At 39.9% G+C, this 20274-nt stretch overlaps 2 protein-coding genes across 3 annotated transcripts in view; one reads left to right on the top strand and one right to left on the bottom strand.

Annotated features, from left to right (window-relative positions):
- Positions 1-4092: 4092 nt before the first annotated feature.
- On the top strand, positions 4093-6747 carry LOC108669408 (growth factor receptor-bound protein 2). Its single transcript, XM_018156732.2, has 5 exons — positions 4093-4297; positions 4821-4918; positions 5439-5558; positions 5885-6050; positions 6432-6747. Exons 1-5 carry the CDS (start codon positions 4220-4222, stop codon positions 6603-6605), a joined length of 636 nt encoding a protein of 211 aa, XP_018012221.1. The 5' UTR covers positions 4093-4219; the 3' UTR covers positions 6606-6747.
- Positions 6748-13884: 7137 nt separating this feature from the next.
- The window catches only part of LOC108669407 (39S ribosomal protein L4, mitochondrial), a 7263-nt gene continuing 873 nt past the window's right edge, over positions 13885-20274 (bottom strand). The window contains exons 2-9 of one of the 2 annotated variants that reach the window (XM_047879574.1): positions 18758-18888; positions 17951-18104; positions 17462-17533; positions 17067-17092; positions 16705-16831; positions 16306-16415; positions 14868-14941; positions 13885-14452 (exon numbers count right to left, since the gene is read on the bottom strand). In XM_047879574.1, the coding sequence (XP_047735530.1) occupies positions 14313-14452; positions 14868-14941; positions 16306-16415; positions 16705-16831; positions 17067-17092; positions 17462-17533; positions 17951-18104; positions 18758-18888 (834 nt within the window). In that variant the 3' untranslated portion in view covers positions 13885-14312. Of the gene's footprint in view, positions 14453-14867; positions 14942-16305; positions 16416-16704; positions 16832-17066; positions 17093-17435; positions 17534-17950; positions 18105-18757; positions 18889-20274 lie in introns of both variants that reach the window. The other variant, XM_018156731.2, reaches the window with a different exon arrangement.

The raw sequence follows: 20274 nt of genomic DNA, 5'->3' as shown, positions 1-20274 counted from the left end.
GTTCAACCTTGTAAATAAGTTTGTGGCTTGTAAATAGTTTTTCATTACTCAGCGTAAATGGCTTTTCATTAAAAATTACCCGGCAACGCATCTTAATTTTACTCAGCGACGCTTAGGGCTTAAAAACCCATATATTGGCGACTCTGCACCATGGTGGGATGGGTTGCTTTGCATTGAGTCATGAAGGGCTGTGGAGTGTGGCCCAAGAAGACCAAGCGCTTTGAGAAGAGCAAGTGCTGTTGGGCCTGTTGCTCTGTAATTACAATGAGCATTTGGTCAATAGAGGTTTTCCTATGACCAAGGCCCAAATTTTAATGCATGCCTGGGCCCTGATGCACTGATACCTGCACTGATGCACTGGGCCCAAGAGACATTTTGGGGAGAGAGGACCTTGCTAGATGCTAGGTGTGGTGGTTCGTGGTTGAAGGTTTGTTCCAGACATCCTGAGTCAGTCAATCGTCTAGAGCCAAATGCTTAGATTGTGGCCAAGCAATTTTTTCAGCAAATGAAAATTGGATGATTTTTTTCAATTGCTACAAGACGTTCATGAACATCATAACTTTAGTGAACTGCCCCATGTCATGGTGGTGGACCTCACCAAGTCCTCACAGAATGTTGTCTTGCCTTGGCTAGTGAAGAATTGCCATTCTTGACAAGTGGCATTACAATGAGAATATAAATTCAGTTCATTAGTTTTACATTGACCATTTATTTCCTTGTTACATGTGCAGTCTTATGCTATCGCTGATATTCTTACTTCTTTCAGGGCTGGAATAAAATCAAATATGTAGAAATACATGAAGAAAAAATTACAATGTTATGCAATGACATATTTTTGTATAAATGGCTGGAGCTATATTGGTGTCTAATGGTTGAAATAGTACTATGTAGCAGTTTCAGTGTTCAGTCAGATGTTTTACTTGTCATCGATTCTTCACATCGCAGAATTTTCACAGCTTGTTGCAGTTTCTAACAGGCAACTCAGTGCTCTAATTTTGCTGTGCTTAACCCCTGGTCTCCTTGCTGCTTTGACCAAAACTGTAGTAGGTAGCTGGGATCAAACCCACACCTTGCTGCTTCAGTCACAGTATTCTGGACCATAACCACTGGGCCACCTTACCTTTAGATCTTGAAGAAGTCATGTCAAGAAGTGGAAACTAGGGTAAATATTGAAATGACTAAAACTAAATTCAAAGGTAAATTATTTATATTTATATTGCCACTAAGTAATGCAAGTTATATTCCCAGTACAAATGAGCGTCTATGAGCCCTCTTTCAAGACACAGAGAAACGCATTGATGAACAGCTCAAGAAGCAAAGATTGCAGTAGGCCATTTGCACATGCAAGAGGTCGTTTGCACAAGACCTATACAAACTACTCTTGAGAGAGAACATTCAAGGCAGATGCACTAACTGCTCTTGAAAGAGGCCATTAGTGTGAGACCCATTAACCACTCTTGGAAGAGGTCATTTGCGTGAGACCTATTAACCACTCTTGAAAAAGGTTGTTTAAGCGAGGCCTATTAACCATTCTTTAAAAAGGCCATATGAGCAAGACTCATTAAACACTCTTGCAAGAATTGTTTGAGCATTTACTACTAACCAATCTTGCAGGCGCTATCTACGCAAATCCTACACTAACCTCACAGGTGGGATGAGGACCCCATCAAAAATGACAGTCCTATATGATACAGTGAGCTCTGTAATACAGTGCTTAGGGACATTGCTTAAAACATTGGACTTCTGTGTACCTAAGGACCCTGTTAATTTTAAAAGGAATGATATTGAGTTGATGAAGTTGACAGAATACATTAAAGTTTTTCTCATTATTTCTTGCAAGAATGTGACATAGTTTCCTGGGTGGAGTTACTTGTTTTTAATGTTGAAGATACAGTTTCTGGCTGCGGACTCTACAACAGCAGATCTATGTTTACAACAACAGCAAATCAGTGGTTAATATCTCTTATTTACAGGCAAGGGGCTCATTCTTTTGGCCATAATATTGACACTCAAGTTATAGGTGGGGTTGGTAATTATATTTTTTAGGTTCCAAAAAATTGTTCATCCTGCATACAAAGAAATTGTCACTCAAAGTGAATTCTGTTCAAATTGCCAACTAGTGTGCTACACTAGGTACATGGTAACAGACTGATTTTTCATACAGTATGTTTGTCCATGAACTGCATTTTTTTATTAAGTAGAATCAAATGAATAGAGTGAACACTGAACAGTCCTTCCAACATTGATTCGTGACTAGGAAGGGGGGGTGATAGGTCAGTTTTTCTGGGCACTCAGTACCACTGGTAGTTCTACAACCATCACTGGCTCACTGACCTGCCAGAACCATTTTATTGCATTACACAATACCCTGGACAAGCCAGGTACTCATTTATCAACCAGAGTTTGTAATTTTTTGAGTGGCCTACTTGACGGCACGTAAGGGATCTCACACTGGATAGTTACGACTTGACAAGGAGAATGACACACAAAATTATCTCAATCTTCATATACTAGAAGGCAAGATATCCTACGTCTAGTTACAGAGCTAGGACATGGTGGCCAAGACTTGGGCACAGAACTGCCTACAGAAATCTAACGCAGCAAATGAGACCATAGAACTAGCCACAATTCACTAACAGGCACAGAATGGTTAATTGGGACTAAGGCAGTGAAAACTAGATACAATGGCTACACAGAAATGCTAGTATATCAATTTACACATTGGTACATCACCGGGTTGAGAAGAAAAGTCCCTTGGCAAATCTGACAGTGAAGCTTTGGTATGAGCCCTGGAGACTTGCTACAGCGGTGCAAATCATTGCTTCGGCAGTCGTTGATAAATAAGAGGATGAAATAAGGCTCTTCTGTGCAGGACGTTTGCTCCAGGAAAAGGAAAGCTCTCTCTTGATAAAGATGAGTATGAAGTAAGTCTCTTCTGTGCAGGACTTTTGCTCTGGGAAGAAGGGAAGCTCTATCTTGATAATTACAAGGATGAAGTAAGTCTCTCCTGTGCAGGACATTTACTCCAAGAAAAGAGAAGCTTTGTCTCGTTAAATACGAGGATGAAATAAATCTCTTCTGTGCAGGATGTTGGCTCCAAGAAAAGAGAAGCTCTATACCATCGTAGTTTGTCTTTGGATCACTGCACCGACCATCAGTTTGGTTACACCACTACGGCCAAATGACTAAACCTCCAACGTGGAACTCCCGCACAGAACTGAACTCTGCAGTGAGGCCCCTTCGGCTTAAATAGTCAGGTGTAGCCATGAGTCTTGGAAGAGAAGAGATTAGAGAATTAACAGGGTGGATAGAGTGCTAGAAGGATGTTCTAAGACTGATCCCATCGGAGATGCCAATGTAGCCATTTGGCTAAGTTATGCGGGTGTGATGAATTCATCATCAGCTTGTATTTGTCTATTGCAGCTACTTAATTTATCAGGAATTAAAGTTGGTGTTTTCTGAGTTTTATTAAACAGAGTTGAAAACAAAGCTACATAGTTTATTACATGGGATCAGCAGCTTATGAGATACATCAAGGATTGTGCCAAAACGAGTAGTTAAGAATTCGTGAATTGTGGGGAAAAGGAGTAGTAAAGAATTTGAGACTAGAGAGGAACATGGACAGGTGATGATGCCTATTATAATGGTGCAGATATATGCAGTGCCTAGCTCTATTATTTGCACTTGCTGGCTGTATTCTGTAATACCTTAAAAGAATTGGAAAAATACAATATTATCTAACACAAAATAAAATCAATAATCTAACCTGCCCTCTCAATATATTATTAACTAAGAGAAAAATTGGAATAATAATCATGTATGCAGGAAGGTTGTGCTATAAAAATAGTATTTACAACCCCTGGTAACAAGGTCAGAATGAATTTTTATTCTTTCTAGCCATGGAGTGGAGGCTATATGAACAGAGTTTGCCAAGTTGTAGGCATGTAACATCAATGCCACCCAAAGCACCACTGCTGTTGTGTTGCTGGCTTCCAAAATAAGATCTATCTCAATAACAAAACTGAACTTCAAATTTCAGGTATATTCAAGCAAAATTTTCTAGATAAATCTTTTTGAAAATGTTTGTTTTTTTCCAGTGACATCACCTCATTTCCAGAGACTAATACTATTACACTGCCCATTTGGGGCTTACTTTAGCCATTTTATCCATTACTTTTGGATCCTTTATTTGCACATTGTCTTATTAGCTGGTGGTGCGATGGAGGCAACCGCAAAGCATGATTTTTCAGCCACTGCTGATGATGAGCTCAGTTTTAGGAGAGGGCAAATATTAAAGGTCAGTATATTGCTTCTCTTTAAATTGTTATGTCATTTAAAATAATGTCATTACTAATTATACATGTTCCCATAAGCACCAACATGTGTAGATAGATATTTTAAGCTTTAAATTTAATATTAACTTGAACCACTGATGCAATGAATGAAAAATAATTTCTTACATTTTTGTTGTAAAAGTAATGTGCATCCATGCAGGTATTATTCATGTTTGATCTAGCATAACATGAAAACTGAAAGCTATAACTAATCATAGGCTTTGATATTAGTTTATGATTTTTAAAATGTCCCTAAAACTTGGTGCATAAGGACATTTTGTCATTTCTCCTCTTGAATGTTTTTCTATATTCTAGTTGATGTATTAGTTTTTCATTCTGTTTTTACAAATTACACACAAGTTTGTAAGTTCTAAACCTCTCCTCATACTGAATAATAAAATGTTGATCAGTTAATGCAGCTTTATTAGGTCATAACAACATGATAACTAGCTGCCACTACTACTGAAGTGCTGTATTTATCCACAGGTTCTCAACATGGAGGATGACATGAACTGGTACAGAGCTGAACTTGACTCAAAAGAAGGCCTAATTCCCAGCAACTATATAGAAATGCGCAAACACGAGTGAGTACTTGCACTTCATTTGCATCCTTCCTCAAAACTTTGTTCATTCAATATCTTATCTTCATTCATTTATTATCTTACTCTACAACTAATTCTTAACATTTTCAAATATTTTGTTCAGTATATATTATCTAATCAAGTTTTGAATGTTTCTTCTATAAATTAATTGAAAAAGTTTTGTGTATAATCTATAATAATGGTAAAATGCCACCAACCCTTGATTATAAAACTATTTAAATGCTTGCAGGGATTGACAGGTCTCAAGTCGGGAAACAATGTTCCTTATTATGCATGTTTTTTTGGCAAGATTCATATATATTTTTGACCTTATTCAATGTATAATATGTGTGCAAATACATCTACTTTTGGAAAGTAAAATCATTTTACTGAAAATTGCTGTAGATGAAATTTGAATTGCCTCTCAAAGTTGAACATTATGTTAATATATTGCAAAGACATTTTACTTATGATCTTTGATGCAAATAAATTGTGGACAAGGCTTTAAGACATCCTCTTTCAGCTGGTACTATGGAAGGATCACCAGGGCAGACGCTGAGAAGCTACTAATGAACAAACATGAAGGAGCTTTCTTAATCAGAGTTAGCGAGAGCAGTCCGGGCGATTTTTCACTATCTGTCAAGTGAGTTAGTTCATTTTAACCCCTTAGCTAGTGAGCTAGGATGGCCTGTATACAATTCCAAACTTTTTTTAATATGCTTAGTGTATCATTAGCAACTTTACAGCTGTTCAGTAAATTGCAGCTTTTTTAGTGATCTTAGTTTCTTTTTAAAACAAACTTAAGTATGAAAAAATGAATTAAATGCATAATAAACCAACAAAGCAAAAAAAAATAGCTTCTGATTTTTCCTCATTTCTCACCAATAGGGTAAATTGTCTTATTATTCAAGATGAAGTTAATGCTTGCGTTCATAATGAATGTGTGTTGCTGAGAGCCTTTTTCTACAGGTGCGGAGATGGAGTGCAGCATTTCAAAGTACTGCGTGACCCCCAAAGCAAATTCTTCCTATGGGTAGTGAAGTTCAATTCCCTTAATGAGCTCGTTGAGTATCACCGGTCTGCCTCAGTGTCACGTTCACAAGACATCAAGCTGAGAGACATGACCCCTGAGGAGGTGAGGCTGAGAGACATGACCCCTGAGGAGGTGAGGCTGAGAGACATGACCCCTGAGGAGGTGAGGCTGAGAGACATGACCCCTGAGCAGATGAGGCCGTGTTACATAACCTCTCATGTTGAGCAATAAAATTTTCCCCTGAGGTAATTTAAGGTATGTGAAGACGTATACTTCTTTGAATTTCCATTGAATATCTCTGCATTACCACTGTAAATCTCTTGACCATCATAGTGTTTCTCTTCAGCAGAGAATTTTCCATTATCAGTTTTTTTACCTTCATTTCCACTGTATTCACCTACATAACCATTGTATTTACCTAATTCACATTACTGCCTTTCACCGACACAGAATTTCTTTGGTTTGATCCTGTGTGCTTTTCAGTTCCTGGTGCAAGCGCTGTACGACTTCACACCTCAGGAGTTCGGCGAGCTCGAGTTCCGTCGCGGTGACGTCATCACCGTAACTGATCGCTCTGACCAGCACTGGTGGACGGGCGAGGTGGGCAACAAGCGGGGCCTCTTCCCGGCCACCTACGTGGCGCCTTACCACGCCTAAACCCTCTCCTCTATCTGGCTCTCTTATCTGTTATCTCTTCTTCCTGGCCACCTACGTGGCGCCTTACCACGCCTAAACCCTCTCCTCTATCTGGCTCTCTTATCTGTTATCTCTTCTTCCTGGCCACCTACGTGGCGCCTTACCACGCCTAAACCCTCTCCTCTATCTGGCTCTCTTATCTGTTATCTCTTCTTCCTGGCCACCTACGTGGCGCCTTACCATGCCTAAACCCTCCCTATCGTGCTCTCTTATATTACATCTCTTCTTCCCAGCCAACTTAATGCTGGTCTAACCGCACTTAGACCCTCCTTCCCGTTATCACTCTTCACTCGTTTGTTCCCCGACGGTTCCATTCGTTTGTTCCATTCGTATTGCCAATAAACGCGCCACTGAAGAGAGTACCAACTCTCTGGACAAGATAATCCTTGAAGTATTAGTATTCTCTGTTAAATTTACTCTTGCTGAATATTGTCTCTGATTAGCCACTTTCCGCCCTTGACTCATTAATTTCTTGCTGGCTGCTCCTCTCCTCAAAGCGTTTTTATCTCAACAGAACCCTTTAATTTGTTCAATCATTCTCCCTGCCTATTTTCCCGGTGTTATCATATGTTTATTGCAAGAAATTCTACGCTTTCCAGTATTGTCTGTCTTACTCTCTTGAAGCAACACAAGGCTGGCTTGTAAACCTATGGCAAGCCTACGGTCTAAAACACTTTTAATGGTATGATGCACTTCCTGCGCTTCCCTTCACCGCCGTGGTACTTGGCCCACGTCGTGGAGGAGGAAGAGGTACTGGTCCTGTTTTTGTGAGCATTAGGACCAGATTGGTTTGATTGTTCCCGCCTGTTGCCAACTCAAAGAAATAGAGCTCGACAAAGCCGTACATGTGTCTCAGTACAGTGGCCGGTGCTTTAGATGTCTCATGTGTGAATAATAAAATATCTATTATGTGCTTTCACCTGATCGAGATCAAAGAAATGCAGGTTCGGTACGTTACGATTTTGTTATACTCGCTGCATTAATCTGTGAGGTCTCGCCATGCTTTGCTTGAGTTAGAGTTTAAGCAGAAGAGTTAAGGTTGAAAAATTACATTTAAATCTTCGTTCCAAGAATTTTTTTAAATTGCAAAGACATTGAGATATATCTCGTTAAAAAAGTTATTGATGTGTTCAATATAAGTTCTGGATGAGGCTATGTGTTACTCAGCGCTGCGTTATTATTAGTACCATAATTTTGGCGACTCATGCTGCGTTTTCAAAGTAATCTCTAATATTTTAACCTACGGACAACAGGTAATGCACACAAGTCTCTGACGATGTCGACATGAATATCATGTGCAGTGCCAGTGCATTCATTGATATTACTCATGTCAGTTGGTTGACAAGCCTCAATTTTGAGTGGCCATACTGCAGTTTTATAGCACAATCAAGTTCTATAACGAAAATTAAAGTGAATTGTTGGTCTTTTTCTCGATGTGCTCTCTGGAAACCAGTTAGGTTGGCTGCAAAATTTATTTCTGCATTTACTCATGAATGTACTTTAGGGAAATCTAATGATTAGTTTGATGAAAGTGTTCTGTGGAAACTTCTGTCATGGTCATTTCTGGTATTATGATGCAAAAGTATTTGTGTTCCCAACCCTTATGTTGCTCCGTGAATTTCGTTCGCTAGCGTGGTAACCTCGGCTATTGTGTACCGTGAAGTAGCAGCCGTACGAGTCTATTCTGTTTGCATGTATATAAGCCAGGATGTCAACACGCTCATTTTTGCTGCTTTCAAATGCTTTTTTTAAGTGTTACTGACGTTGTCCTCAGTTCATTGAAATGCGAGTTGTTCTGAACTCAGAACATCCTTTGCAAGCGAGCGAGTATCATTTTTACCACTTCATCCTGCAGTTGCGGTCAAGTTTCTGTTCAACATTTCTTGTTTTTTTTTGAGTTCAAGAATTGAAATCAGTTCACGCGTTTTTCCCTGCTGGATTATGCGGAGTCTACTTCCCTTAGATGTATTAATAATAATTCTAATTTTAAACAGACAAACCGCGATTACACCGCCTTTGTCCTCTTACAGTTGACTTTCTAAGCGAACTTGGTAACATTTGTGAGATAAAACTGCCTTTCATAAAAAAAACGTTTCCCCGTGATATGCCGAGTGCTGGCGTTGGCTGCATTCTTTCCTCTGCCTTCTACATTACTTGCTAATTTTCTTCTAATTACCTACAATCTTGCTCTGCATTATTCACCTCGCCCCTCCACCCCACGTGCGAGTGCCCTCCAAAATAGCCGTGTCTGGAATTAAAGTCGTGATTTTCAAGTCAATTGTAAACTAAACTAATTCATACGAGGAGGAATACAAATGCGCATAATTTAGTTCTGCCGCTTGCTTGACTTATTTTGTTCTTCTTAGTTTTTATGATTTCTTTGTACAAAAAACAAGTTGCAAGATATTTTTAGCTCCAACACTGTCTACTGAATAACATTCTATTCTGATTATAAATCAAGATCATGTCTTGAGTTTGTGCCCGAACGTCTCGGCGATGTAGCGTTCGTCGCAGTGACGATGTTACTTTTACTGCTATGAACGCTGCCTGTCGACTCATCTGTAGCTGAAACTTTAGACAATTCGTATTTTTTTGCGTAGGTGATAGCAGTGATATTAAAGAACTTTTTGTCTATGCCAGAATATTTTGAGACGACGATACTTGCTGCCCATCGTCTGCATGGAGGCATATAAATAAAGCAGTTGTGCAGCAAACAAATATTCGCGAAGCCTAATTAAGTTGTAGCCTTAAATTATATATAGAAGCTGCAAATTCGGTGCATATTTTCCCCAAATAGAATTGGTAATTTTCACATGGCCGTGGCTAACTACACTTCGTTAAATCTCCTTTTTATTGGTACTGATAATCTCGCTATTAATTTAGATTAGCATCATTCTGATGAAATCTTGTTAAGTGCAAATATTGCTGTTATTTCCCCGAATAATTTAATAGTGATACACTTTTAACCCGTGAGCTGGAACTGTTATAAAGCTTCATCGGTGACCACCCATGAACTGTCTCCTAGTATTCCTTTATAGCTGCAGTACTAAATGACGTTCTTTTATTTGCTCGGGGAATATGCAAGTTCCCGGGTCACTAAATCCTTATCCTGCGTCGCCGCTCGCGCCCACTGTATGTAGTATATCTTTTGAATGTCTGGACGAGCGTATCGACAATCAGCCGTCGCTACGCCAGCCCAGAGTGAAATGCAGGCTAAGTTTTGTGCTCTTCCTGACGAAAGTTTATTTTTTCTCGCCTATTCTCATTTAACAACATTTTTAACATCTCTTTCATGCCTATAAACGAGACCGTATCTCCTGATTATGCCTTGAGCTCTACTGCTGGCATTCTTGGGTTTTTATTTTAGAATGAGTTTACATATTTTAAAATCCATTTCTTTTGCCAAAAGTGATGATGTGTACATAGAAGTGGTGTAAACTTTCGATGCAATGTTCTCGTACTGTTTGATTTTCTCGATGCATTCTTACTTCGGGGCCTTCTAAGGTCTTTTGTTCAGGGGCCATACTTTCAAAACTCGCTAAGTGAACGTAAGTACTTACGCTCTATTTTCTTGTCTATGATTGGTGGATTTTGCTTGCGTGGCCGTCAGTGATTGGCTGATGGACTTACGATCTCTTAACTTTTTTTGAAAGTATGGGCCCTGTTCATCACAATAACGAAGTCGTAGCTGCGTGCGCTTTTAAGAAATAAACTTCGTATAATATAATCCTTAAATTTGAGTGCCAAGTGTCCTGTGCATGTAGCGTATGTGTTGACTCGAGATTCGTGCATTTTTGTCTTCAGTTAATTAAGATCGACCGAACTCTCAAGTTCCTTGCTTAGCTTACTTACGTAATAATAGGGCAAAGTTGAGCGTCTTACTCTCATCGTCTGCCATGGTGTCGACGGCATCACGTGCAGAGTTGACACGTCATTGTTGCGGACACATGCGCAGTGTTCATACTAATACTATCAAGATCTGTGCCTATACTTTCAAAAAAAGTTAAGCGATCGTCAGTTCATCAGCCAATCTTTGACGGTCTTTCTAGCAAAATCCACCAATCAAAGACAAGAAATTAGAGCGTTAGTACTTACGTTCACTTAGTGAGTTTTGAAGGTATGGCCCCTGGATCGTTACATCAGGCCCTGAAGGTCGTAACTCTGACGACTTCAATCTTTACTGTCCTGGAGCTGCTTTTTAGCTAATTATGTCTATGACTGTTCTAGGGCTATACGTTCAGTGTTCTGTTAGCTGATGTATTCAGATCGCCATATCTCATTGAGCTTCTGGTCCACGATCGTGCGTACACCTCGTGGACCACCTCCGCACTCTGCGGCCCTTTGCATCTACAGCCTATTATGCACAACATATTTTATGAATACGAATTGCACAATTTGCGACTATGAATTCTGTTATCTGCTATTATGAATTGGGTAATCAGCGAGTATGATATGGCATAGTCTGCGACAATGAATTACTTGACTTTCAAATATTTATAATATGTTGATTATCTCGCCAGTTCCCGGATGTGACCGCGTACGGTAAAACGAAGCATTTTAAGGGGACCGTCTAACCTAAAATTTTCAATTTAGGCGTTTTCCACTTTTTGGGCTCATCTTAAAGCTCACTTTTCAACGCATTCAACGGTACCAGAATCATCCCTGTGCGTCAAAAAATGATTTCGTGACAGCTTCCCAAAGAAGGGCAGTTTTTAGGCCCTTTAACTATTACCTATGGTCACGTTTTCTATCAATTTTTTCGAAAAATTCATAGAAGTAAAATGTTTTTATTTTTACATTTTACGTTTGAATGTGAAGTTTCATGATGATCGGATAATAACTTTAGGAGTTATAGGCTATCTCCAATTTAGGTTAGACCGTCCCCTTAAGTTGCCTCCTAGAGAGTTAATTCTTAAGTATTTTCCTTCTTCTTCGCTAATGTATCGAAAATTTATTGTTGCCTATAACAAAACATTAAGTGTAAATGGAGAGGTACCGCTAATGGAAATTTGAAACGAATGAATTCTTCGATTTTTCACGAAGTATGCAGTTAATTTATAAGTTTGTTAAGGCTTCAATCGCAGAAATTTCTTTGATATTCGTATCCCCGCGCAGAATCGTATGCATTGGCCAATATTTATGACTAGTTTTAAATTCATTATCTCTCATCTGAGAAATACCGAGAGAAATTTTCTCTTTTGATGAATCGTGTTTGTAAAACTTGTTTAAAACTTTTATTTTGAGAACAATACTCAAGTATTAAAGCCTGAACTTTGTCTAGAGAGACTACTTAAGACTTTCAAATGCTGCGGCTGTAGTTCTAGCTTTATTCTTATCGTGTTCGTGATGTGCTGCCCCTATTGTGTCGTTATTCTGGCTGCCTGACGCTACCTCACTCCTCGCGCTGCATCCAGTTCGCTCATCCTTCTCACATTTACACTCGCGAATATTCGCTCTAACTTTTACAAACGTACTTTTTAAAACTTGGTCAAACCAAATGTGCAAATACGACGATCGTTTTCCTGCTAAGCATTAAACTTGTAACCAATGTTATTAATAATGTCATTCAGTCGCATAGCTTTTGTTGATGAAAAATGTGTGTTACAGCACGGCAAGTTTCTCATAGCGTAAAGATTGACCTTCCTGGCCTGCAGGAATAACTTGTAAATCACATAATTGCCACTCAAATGACTGCTCCTAGCGCGATTGCACTACATTATTGCGCGAGATCGTACACGCGAGTATCGATTTTGTCAAAACTGTCATACGAGGTGATAGCAAGTTTTGCAAGTTGATTTTTCTGGGTTAGATTCTGAGTAATAACCACGGTGATCGTAATGTTAACAGTGATGGCACATTAACGACGATCACAACTTACAAAATTTGTAACTAACGGAATATTTGTAATTTTCGTATAATCGTAAGTCGGAGCATCGCAGATCGCGATTGACAAAATCAATGAAACTCGTGCTCTAGTGCGAGACGAACGATATGGTCTATATTTTGAGTATAGACTTGGTGTTTCGACACAGTTGAAAGCAAATTATTGCATAGTATATCTTAGGCTCCAAAAGAATACTGTTAAGCCTAGGCACGCTCTCCTGAATAAGTGTTACAGATGATAATAATGATGACTAAATTACCTGACATTAGTCGTGATAGATTTATGATGTTAATAGCGCTAAGCCGACTGCGATAACACGTCAATGTATATGCCATACTGCCGAATTCAGTTGGGGCTTTTGCCTATTTTCTTTTCTGCTTTACATTGAAAAATAAATGTTTAAAAGAATCGCTTGTGCAACCAACGCTATCACTGCTTCAGGTGCAAACAGCGTTCATGTCATATTTCACGTAACCAGCAATCACGTGGATCCATTGTATTTATATTATACGTTGGCTCGTCATGTACGGGGCCGGGTTTATCATGCCTTCTTTCTTATTGGTTATCATCACATCAACTTCAACTCAATAACAAACTATGTTTCACATTTATTTGCATGAACTGCACAATTATGTGACTTTTGTGCTGCAGTGTTCGTTGATTGGCTGGCAAGGCTGGTGTCGCGTCGGTATGTGCATATGACGCCGAGTATACGCAGCCCAGTTGTGCTGCGGTGTGTATGCACTGCTGTTGATGTGCTCTGATGTATGTGCACTGCAGTTGATGTACTCTGATGTATGTGCACTGCTGTTGATGTACTCCGGTGTGTGTGCACTGCAGTTGATGTACTCCGGTGTGTGCACTGCAGTTGATGTATGCAGCACTCGTGTCAATTACTTCGGCATCAAACGCGAACCGCTGTTCTTGTAAAGATTCTCGATGAGTTATTGTGTATGCTTATTGTAACTACCATTACGTGTCTCCCATTTAACCTGTAGTGTTGTTCAGCCCTCATTTACTTATGTAATCAATTCGAAATTGTAAAGCTGCTCGAGTATTTCCATAATTTTATTTAAAACTCGCCCATCTTGTTTCCATATCCTACACCGGAGCTCACACTGGGCTTTCTAAGGGCATTATTTAACAAGAGTATTCTCTTGGTCTGGTCTCAACCAGGTTATAGTAATGCATTTATTTACAACGAAATTCACAGTCATTACCTGATCAGAGCAATGTTTAAGTTAAGAACCCGAGTTATTGTCGTCTTGTCAGTTTTTTCTTAGTTACTCAGAGTTGCGTTGAACGTGAGAGTTGCTCAGGTTAACAATGCTCTGCGGACGTAGTTATAACACAATCATTTTATGAGTACTTTTACTAATAAATGCATGTGCAAGTCTCTCGCATTTTGATTCACACATCGCAAGGTTACAACAAACAAAATGTTTGAAGCCATTGAGTTAAGAGCAAACTGAGTTATTGGATCCTTGCCCTCAAATGCTTCTACAATAACCACACAGACGGATGCAATATCTTGTACTGTCATCAGTAACATAGATTTATCTTCTTGAACCAAGCGCTCGACAAAATAAATACAGTTGAGACGAAAAGGAGCGGTGTTCATCACTGCCAACAGTGCCTAACTTGTGGCAATTATCCTGTGGATAATTTTCCTCTAATGAAACACTTTACTTGATAACACCGGACTGCAACTCGAGACCGCTGAGTCCCGAAGAGGCCCCGCATTCGTAGTAAATACAGCCCTGAAACACGCCGAGCTCTGAAGCTCAGAGCAGTTGGGTGGGGGAGTGGAGGTGAGCGCCGGCGGTATTGTAGATGGCGTGCATGAGGCGCTCCTCCAGCAGCCGCAGCGCCGGCACCGTCAGCACGAGCGTGTCGTGCTTCAACATCGAGTACACGTTCAGCCCTGGCAGGAGATCAGGTATCAACACCAGGGACTTACTTTCGAGCATATAACAGCTACTGAGCCAATCAGTGGCGGCTTTTCTAGCTGAACTCGCCAATCACAGTTGAGAAATTGGCCACTACGTGTACTTAGAACGCTATCTACTTCAGTATTTTTTTTTAAAGTACGGCCCCAGGCGGTTACTGAACAGCACTAGACATGCTGTAACACAAGAACACGCGAGGAGCCTGACCATGGAAACAGCTCATATCTCTGAGGTCATAATTGAGTTATAATTATTGAATTTATCGTTAGACTCCCAAATAGTAACAGGGCTTCTCAGGCTATAAGTTATGTAGCGCATTGTACAATTTTTTTCCGAAAATCCTGTATGCTACAGAATAATCCACACGCTTTACTTAGTACCAACACTCACCGTATACGGGCATGAGATTTATATGGCCAATTGTTTCGGTTGCTTTGCAGATCTTCTCGGGCATGATGTCATCCCTGCGAAAAAAATTCCATCAGCGAGAGAAAAAACCTATTTTATAACTCTGCTTAAGACTTGCATTTAAAGTAGAGTGCCAAAACCAAGCAACCGTTTCGACGATTGTTACAAGTATTTCCTATCGGAAAAAAGCTTTGTCGGTATAACGCAATTAACACCACACATCACAACATTAGCACATCTCAACATAAGATCCAATCAGATACGACTTCCATCACAGTCCAACATTCAGCGCCCAGCTGGGGTGGCCACCATCCGGTATGACTTGAAGCAGCCGAAATAACAAAAAAAAATATCTGCGACGTATGGGATGATCCTCAAAATAAAACGAATGGCTCACTCTTTAGAGGGTGCGCAAAGTTAGAAACAAAAATTCAGAGCATAAAATAATTAAAAAAACACGCATTTTGAAGAATTACAACCAATGTTAGTTATACTGTACACGGAAAGACTCTTTTACCAGCTAGCCTTAAATTAGAAAGTATTTTAAACCAGGCCTGATTAGTCGATAATGTTTAATACCAACCGTTGTGTGGGGATACCCTTCGCATCCAGACGTTCAGGCACGAGCGAGTCTCAGGAAATGAGCGAGAGTTGCCCAAAATACAAGGCACTTTTCGTCCTTGTGTGGATGATCTTAACCCACTTTGGTCCGGCAAAACGAATAGAAGTGCTACATTTGCTCTAAGCTCATACCGTGGCTAAGAAAGTGCCATTATTTGGACAATATGACTTGTTCATTGTTTCTGAGTGCGTCTATATCGTGAGACGCTAAAGAAGTGACGAGGCACGGAGACTAATTCAAAGCTGAGAGAACGACTGCATTAGTGAAACCATCAAAAGAGATGGCCATAATAATGGTTCGTGGTGCGGTTGGGGCGACTGTACCTCTCCATAAGGGACCGCACTACATACCATCTTCGTTCCGGAAACTTAGAATATGAGGAAGTTTCTTAACGACTTTTCGTCGCAGGATCGACGCAACTAATCGTGCGTTTAGGCGTAGATTGGCAATTTTAGGTGACCAAAGTCAAGCCGAAACAATAGAATTTCTTTTGCTATTACCAAAGTGTTCTTTACAAACGTTTCCCTGTACCAGAATGCATCGTTCTAGCCATTTTATAAGTTCGATGGTTGGATGGACTATATTGCTAGAGAAATAAGCAACGGCGTCCAGGAAAATGCTTAGTGGCTCAAAAGAGTGTAACCAAATAAAACAATAAAACAAATAATCATTAACATACCTGAAATGGGTGTTAAAACAACGAGGAAGACAAAAATAGGTGAACAGCAGTAACTATGCCAAAAAGGTAAATGAAATAATAATCATGAAAACAAGACATTATGACGCATGAGAACGCACGTGTGCACAAACAGCACCGAGGGCCCCCAGAGGCGCTGTTCAAGCAGCTCCAGCAGCGGCTCGGGGGCTGACGACGCCACATCCAGGCTGCGCACCACCTTCAGGTCGTCCTGTGCACAAAAGCAAGACTTGTAGCGTGGTGCACGCTGATTGATAAAACTATACCACATAACTGAACCATAACACAAGTGCACAACCAGACCGCAAAAAACTGCACTGTAATACAAGTATACCGGTGCACTCACGGCAACCACCGGCCCTTCCATCTAAACATGGTGCATGACATGCATGGCCCTTGGCACGAATGGCCCAGGGCAAACATAGTTCAAGGCACGCATAGCCCATCACACAGTACAGAGTACCCAGCACACATTTCAGGGTACCCAGCACACAACAAACCTGGGCAAACTTGGCGGAGAGGGCGCTGGTAAGGCCCAGGACGCGGTTGCCGTAGGCGAGCATGTAGAACTTGGTGGTGTAGCGTCGGGGCCCGTGGGCGACACCTCCCTTCAGGAACAGCGGAGACCTGAGCCACATCAGCGTGATTAGTGGCGGCCGTCACTCTTAATTATTTCATAAAATAATGAAGATATGGAGAGCTGAATTTAAGAAATTTCATCATGCCGAACTTGTACCTCAGAAGGCACATTTGAGACCCGTGCTTGGTCAGTCCCTCACTACACACCTGCGGGACCCGTGCCGGGCCTGTCCCTCACTACACACCTGCGGGACCCGTGCCAGGCCCGTCCCTCACTACACACCTGCGGGACCCGTGCCGGGCCCGTCCCTCACTACACACCTGCGGGACCCGTCCCTCAGTACACACCTGCGGGACCCGTGCCGGGCCCGTCCCTCACTACACACCTGCGGGACCCGTGCCGGGCCTGTCCCTCACTACACACCTGCGGGACCCGTGCCAGGCCCGTCCCTCATTACACACCTGCGGGACCCGTCCCTCAGTACACACCTGCGGGACCCGTGCCGGGCCCGTCCCTCACTACACACCTGCGGGAGCCGTGCCGGGCCCGTCCCTCACTACACACCTGCGGGAGCCGTGCGGGACCCGTGCCGGGCCCGTCCCTCACTACACACCTGCGGGACCCGTGCCGGGCCCGTCCCTCACTACACACCTGCGGGACCCGTGCCGGGCCTTTCCTAATCCCTTTTGTGGCCAAGGTTTCCTGCCACCGCCTCGGCACTCATGGCGTGATAATGCATGATTATAATTCTGGAAAACAGAACATAAATATATAAAACAATTACATAATTGTTTTATAGCATAAAAACAAAACAATATGAAATAATTACGCTCAGAATAATATTGACCACTATTAATTGTTTTTTTTTCTAAGGAAAACAATTGACCAACATTTTTGAATCAACAAATTGCATTCACTTGCCACACTAGATTCTCAAAAAATTTTCAGAAAAATGCCACTTTTCCAAACATTTCATCACTCAGAATGTCTTTGTATTCATCTTACCCACTAACATTATTTTATATTTATAATTACCTCTCAAAATATCTCCTTATATGACATCAAATCCAAATACTAAAACATCATTATTCACAACAACTTTCATGACTAATATAACCACTGACATGTAACAAGAACATTCATATCATTATATCAGGAGCACTGACAATATGTTTGTATTGAGTCTGCCACTTGATGTTGTCATGCATGACATGCAGGAGGGGGAGCTGACCAAACACCTCTGGATTCAGGGACACAAGCCCCACAGAGTCCTCATCATACAGGGTCTCCACCAATGCCTCACGTGGAGCCTGGATGGATCTGCACGTTTTTCACCATGAACAGCAACAAAGGAAAATAATCAACTGGAACTTCTTACTTGATTGAATAGCCAACTAATGTAGGTAGGTAATTCAATTTGTTACACTTTAAAAATTAAGTGGTAGGTAATGTAATTTCAATTAACATGAATAAAGCCAAACGCTGCATATAATATAATTAGTTGCTTCAAAAATAGCGGACTTATCAATGAAGGACAACTGCAAATGCAACTCAAGTCTATACATACATAATGCATTCCTCTTAACTTGACCCTCAAGAAAAAATCCACATGATCAATAGAATACAAATGGCAAATGCATATTTATGAATTTCTTGATCCTGGATAAAAGCAGAAAAATTGATAAAAAGAAAATGTTCAGATAGTATTCTAAAGATTCTGAGCAGATTTTATTTTATGAACACGATTCTTAATCCTAATATTCACACATATCTCTCTTATAATTTATTTACTCTTTATTTTCCTGTATACTATTCATAATGGAGCCAATCTTGGAGACTAAACAAACTAACCTGGCAGCCATTAGAATACATACAGAGAATATGGAAGACCAATTGCTAAGTATTATATACAGACAGGCATCACTTGGATCTGGAAAACATGTTTAACAGCACATGAGACAAGACAAATCTACCTGGTCTGAAAGGAAGGAAAATCAATAATTGTAGGCAGAGAAGTTCCATGCTGTAATTTGGGTATTTCAGAAGTTGTGCTGCACAGCCTCTGCTGTAAACAGGAGCTCAGATGACTGCATGGCCATTTAATCTGAAAATATGATTAATTATTTGCTTCAATTGCTTGTGTGAGTACAAAGTTCTATGTAATGAAACCAGAAAAAGTGAATAATAACATGACAATGATAATTCTCAGGATCTTTTAAGTCATAGAAGTTTGTCTGGATATCCAGAAGCATTATTAATAACAAGTTTTTCCAATTAATTTATTTAAATTATAGCACCTTTTAAATAGATATCAACTTGAAATTTTTTACTAAATTATAAACTGGATTTTGCCATAGACATAGATTAGGCTACCTATCTTAACTGCTCAAGGATTTCAAACCATGGTACAGTGGTTTGTAACAAAGAAAATAAGATTTATGAGCTAAACATTTTTGTGAAAGTTAGAATGGGTTTTTACCAAGTGTCTCAACATTACAGACAGCATCCAAAACTCCAAAGTGCCAGTCTTCTTAAAGATCAATTTATCACTAAAATCACTTTGCAATGTTAAGGCTTTTATAAGTCATACTAAGTATGAGTGTGCAAAATAACTATAACAGGGTGCCTCTTGGTCAGTTAGTGTTAGGCTCTTCAGAGACATAGATTGTGATTCTGATTGTCTGGAAATTTTTGACTGGTGGCAACTGTTCACGATAGCGATCCAACTCCATGTAAATTTACAAATTTATTATGACCACAGAAATGAAATTCTCAAATTACAATTGCTTATTTATATTCATATTTTTCAAAAATTTACAATTTTTCAAAGTTGAACAGGTACACATCAGTAACACATCACACATGGTTGCATTATGATTATTTACATAGCACATTAATTATTATATAAATGATAAATTAAATAAAAAATCCTCATAATAAAGAAAGGTCATCAATGGGGTTAAAAAAATGGTATACCTAGTTAACATAGTGTGTTCAAATTAAAAATTAATCTAGCGCATTTTTGCCAAGTTAAAAAATATTACAGCCTTCACAGGTGTTAGTTAATATAGTACCTAAAATATATTTTCAGGTTCTTTTTCTGATCCATTATCATGAATTTAGACAATAATACATGCACTTTTTTGTGTATAAACCAACTTAAATAGGCTAATTCTTGAATTACATAGTTGAGTCTGTAGGACATAAGACATAGGTCATTCCCCCCCAAAAAAAGCCACACTCAAGATGATGTACAGTGGGGGGAAATAAATATTCGTACACTTGAAAAATCGTATTTTAATGTATGTAAGTACACAAACTTAACAGGAAAAGTGATTTAAATTATGTATAGAGACGCATAGTATTCAAAAATACTATCAAAAGAAATTAAATCTCAATGCAACAAAAAACAATGCAACATGTTCACTTTTTGGGGTGAAAAAAGTATTGTACAAAACAATAAATCCGCATTATTTTAATTTAATACTTG

This window comes from Hyalella azteca, unplaced genomic scaffold, assembly GCF_000764305.2.
Source record: "Hyalella azteca isolate HAZT.00-mixed unplaced genomic scaffold, Hazt_2.0.2 contig3354, whole genome shotgun sequence".
Classification (NCBI taxonomy): Eukaryota; Metazoa; Arthropoda; class Malacostraca; order Amphipoda; family Hyalellidae; genus Hyalella; species Hyalella azteca.
This window is presented reverse-complemented; position numbering and strand designations above follow the sequence as displayed.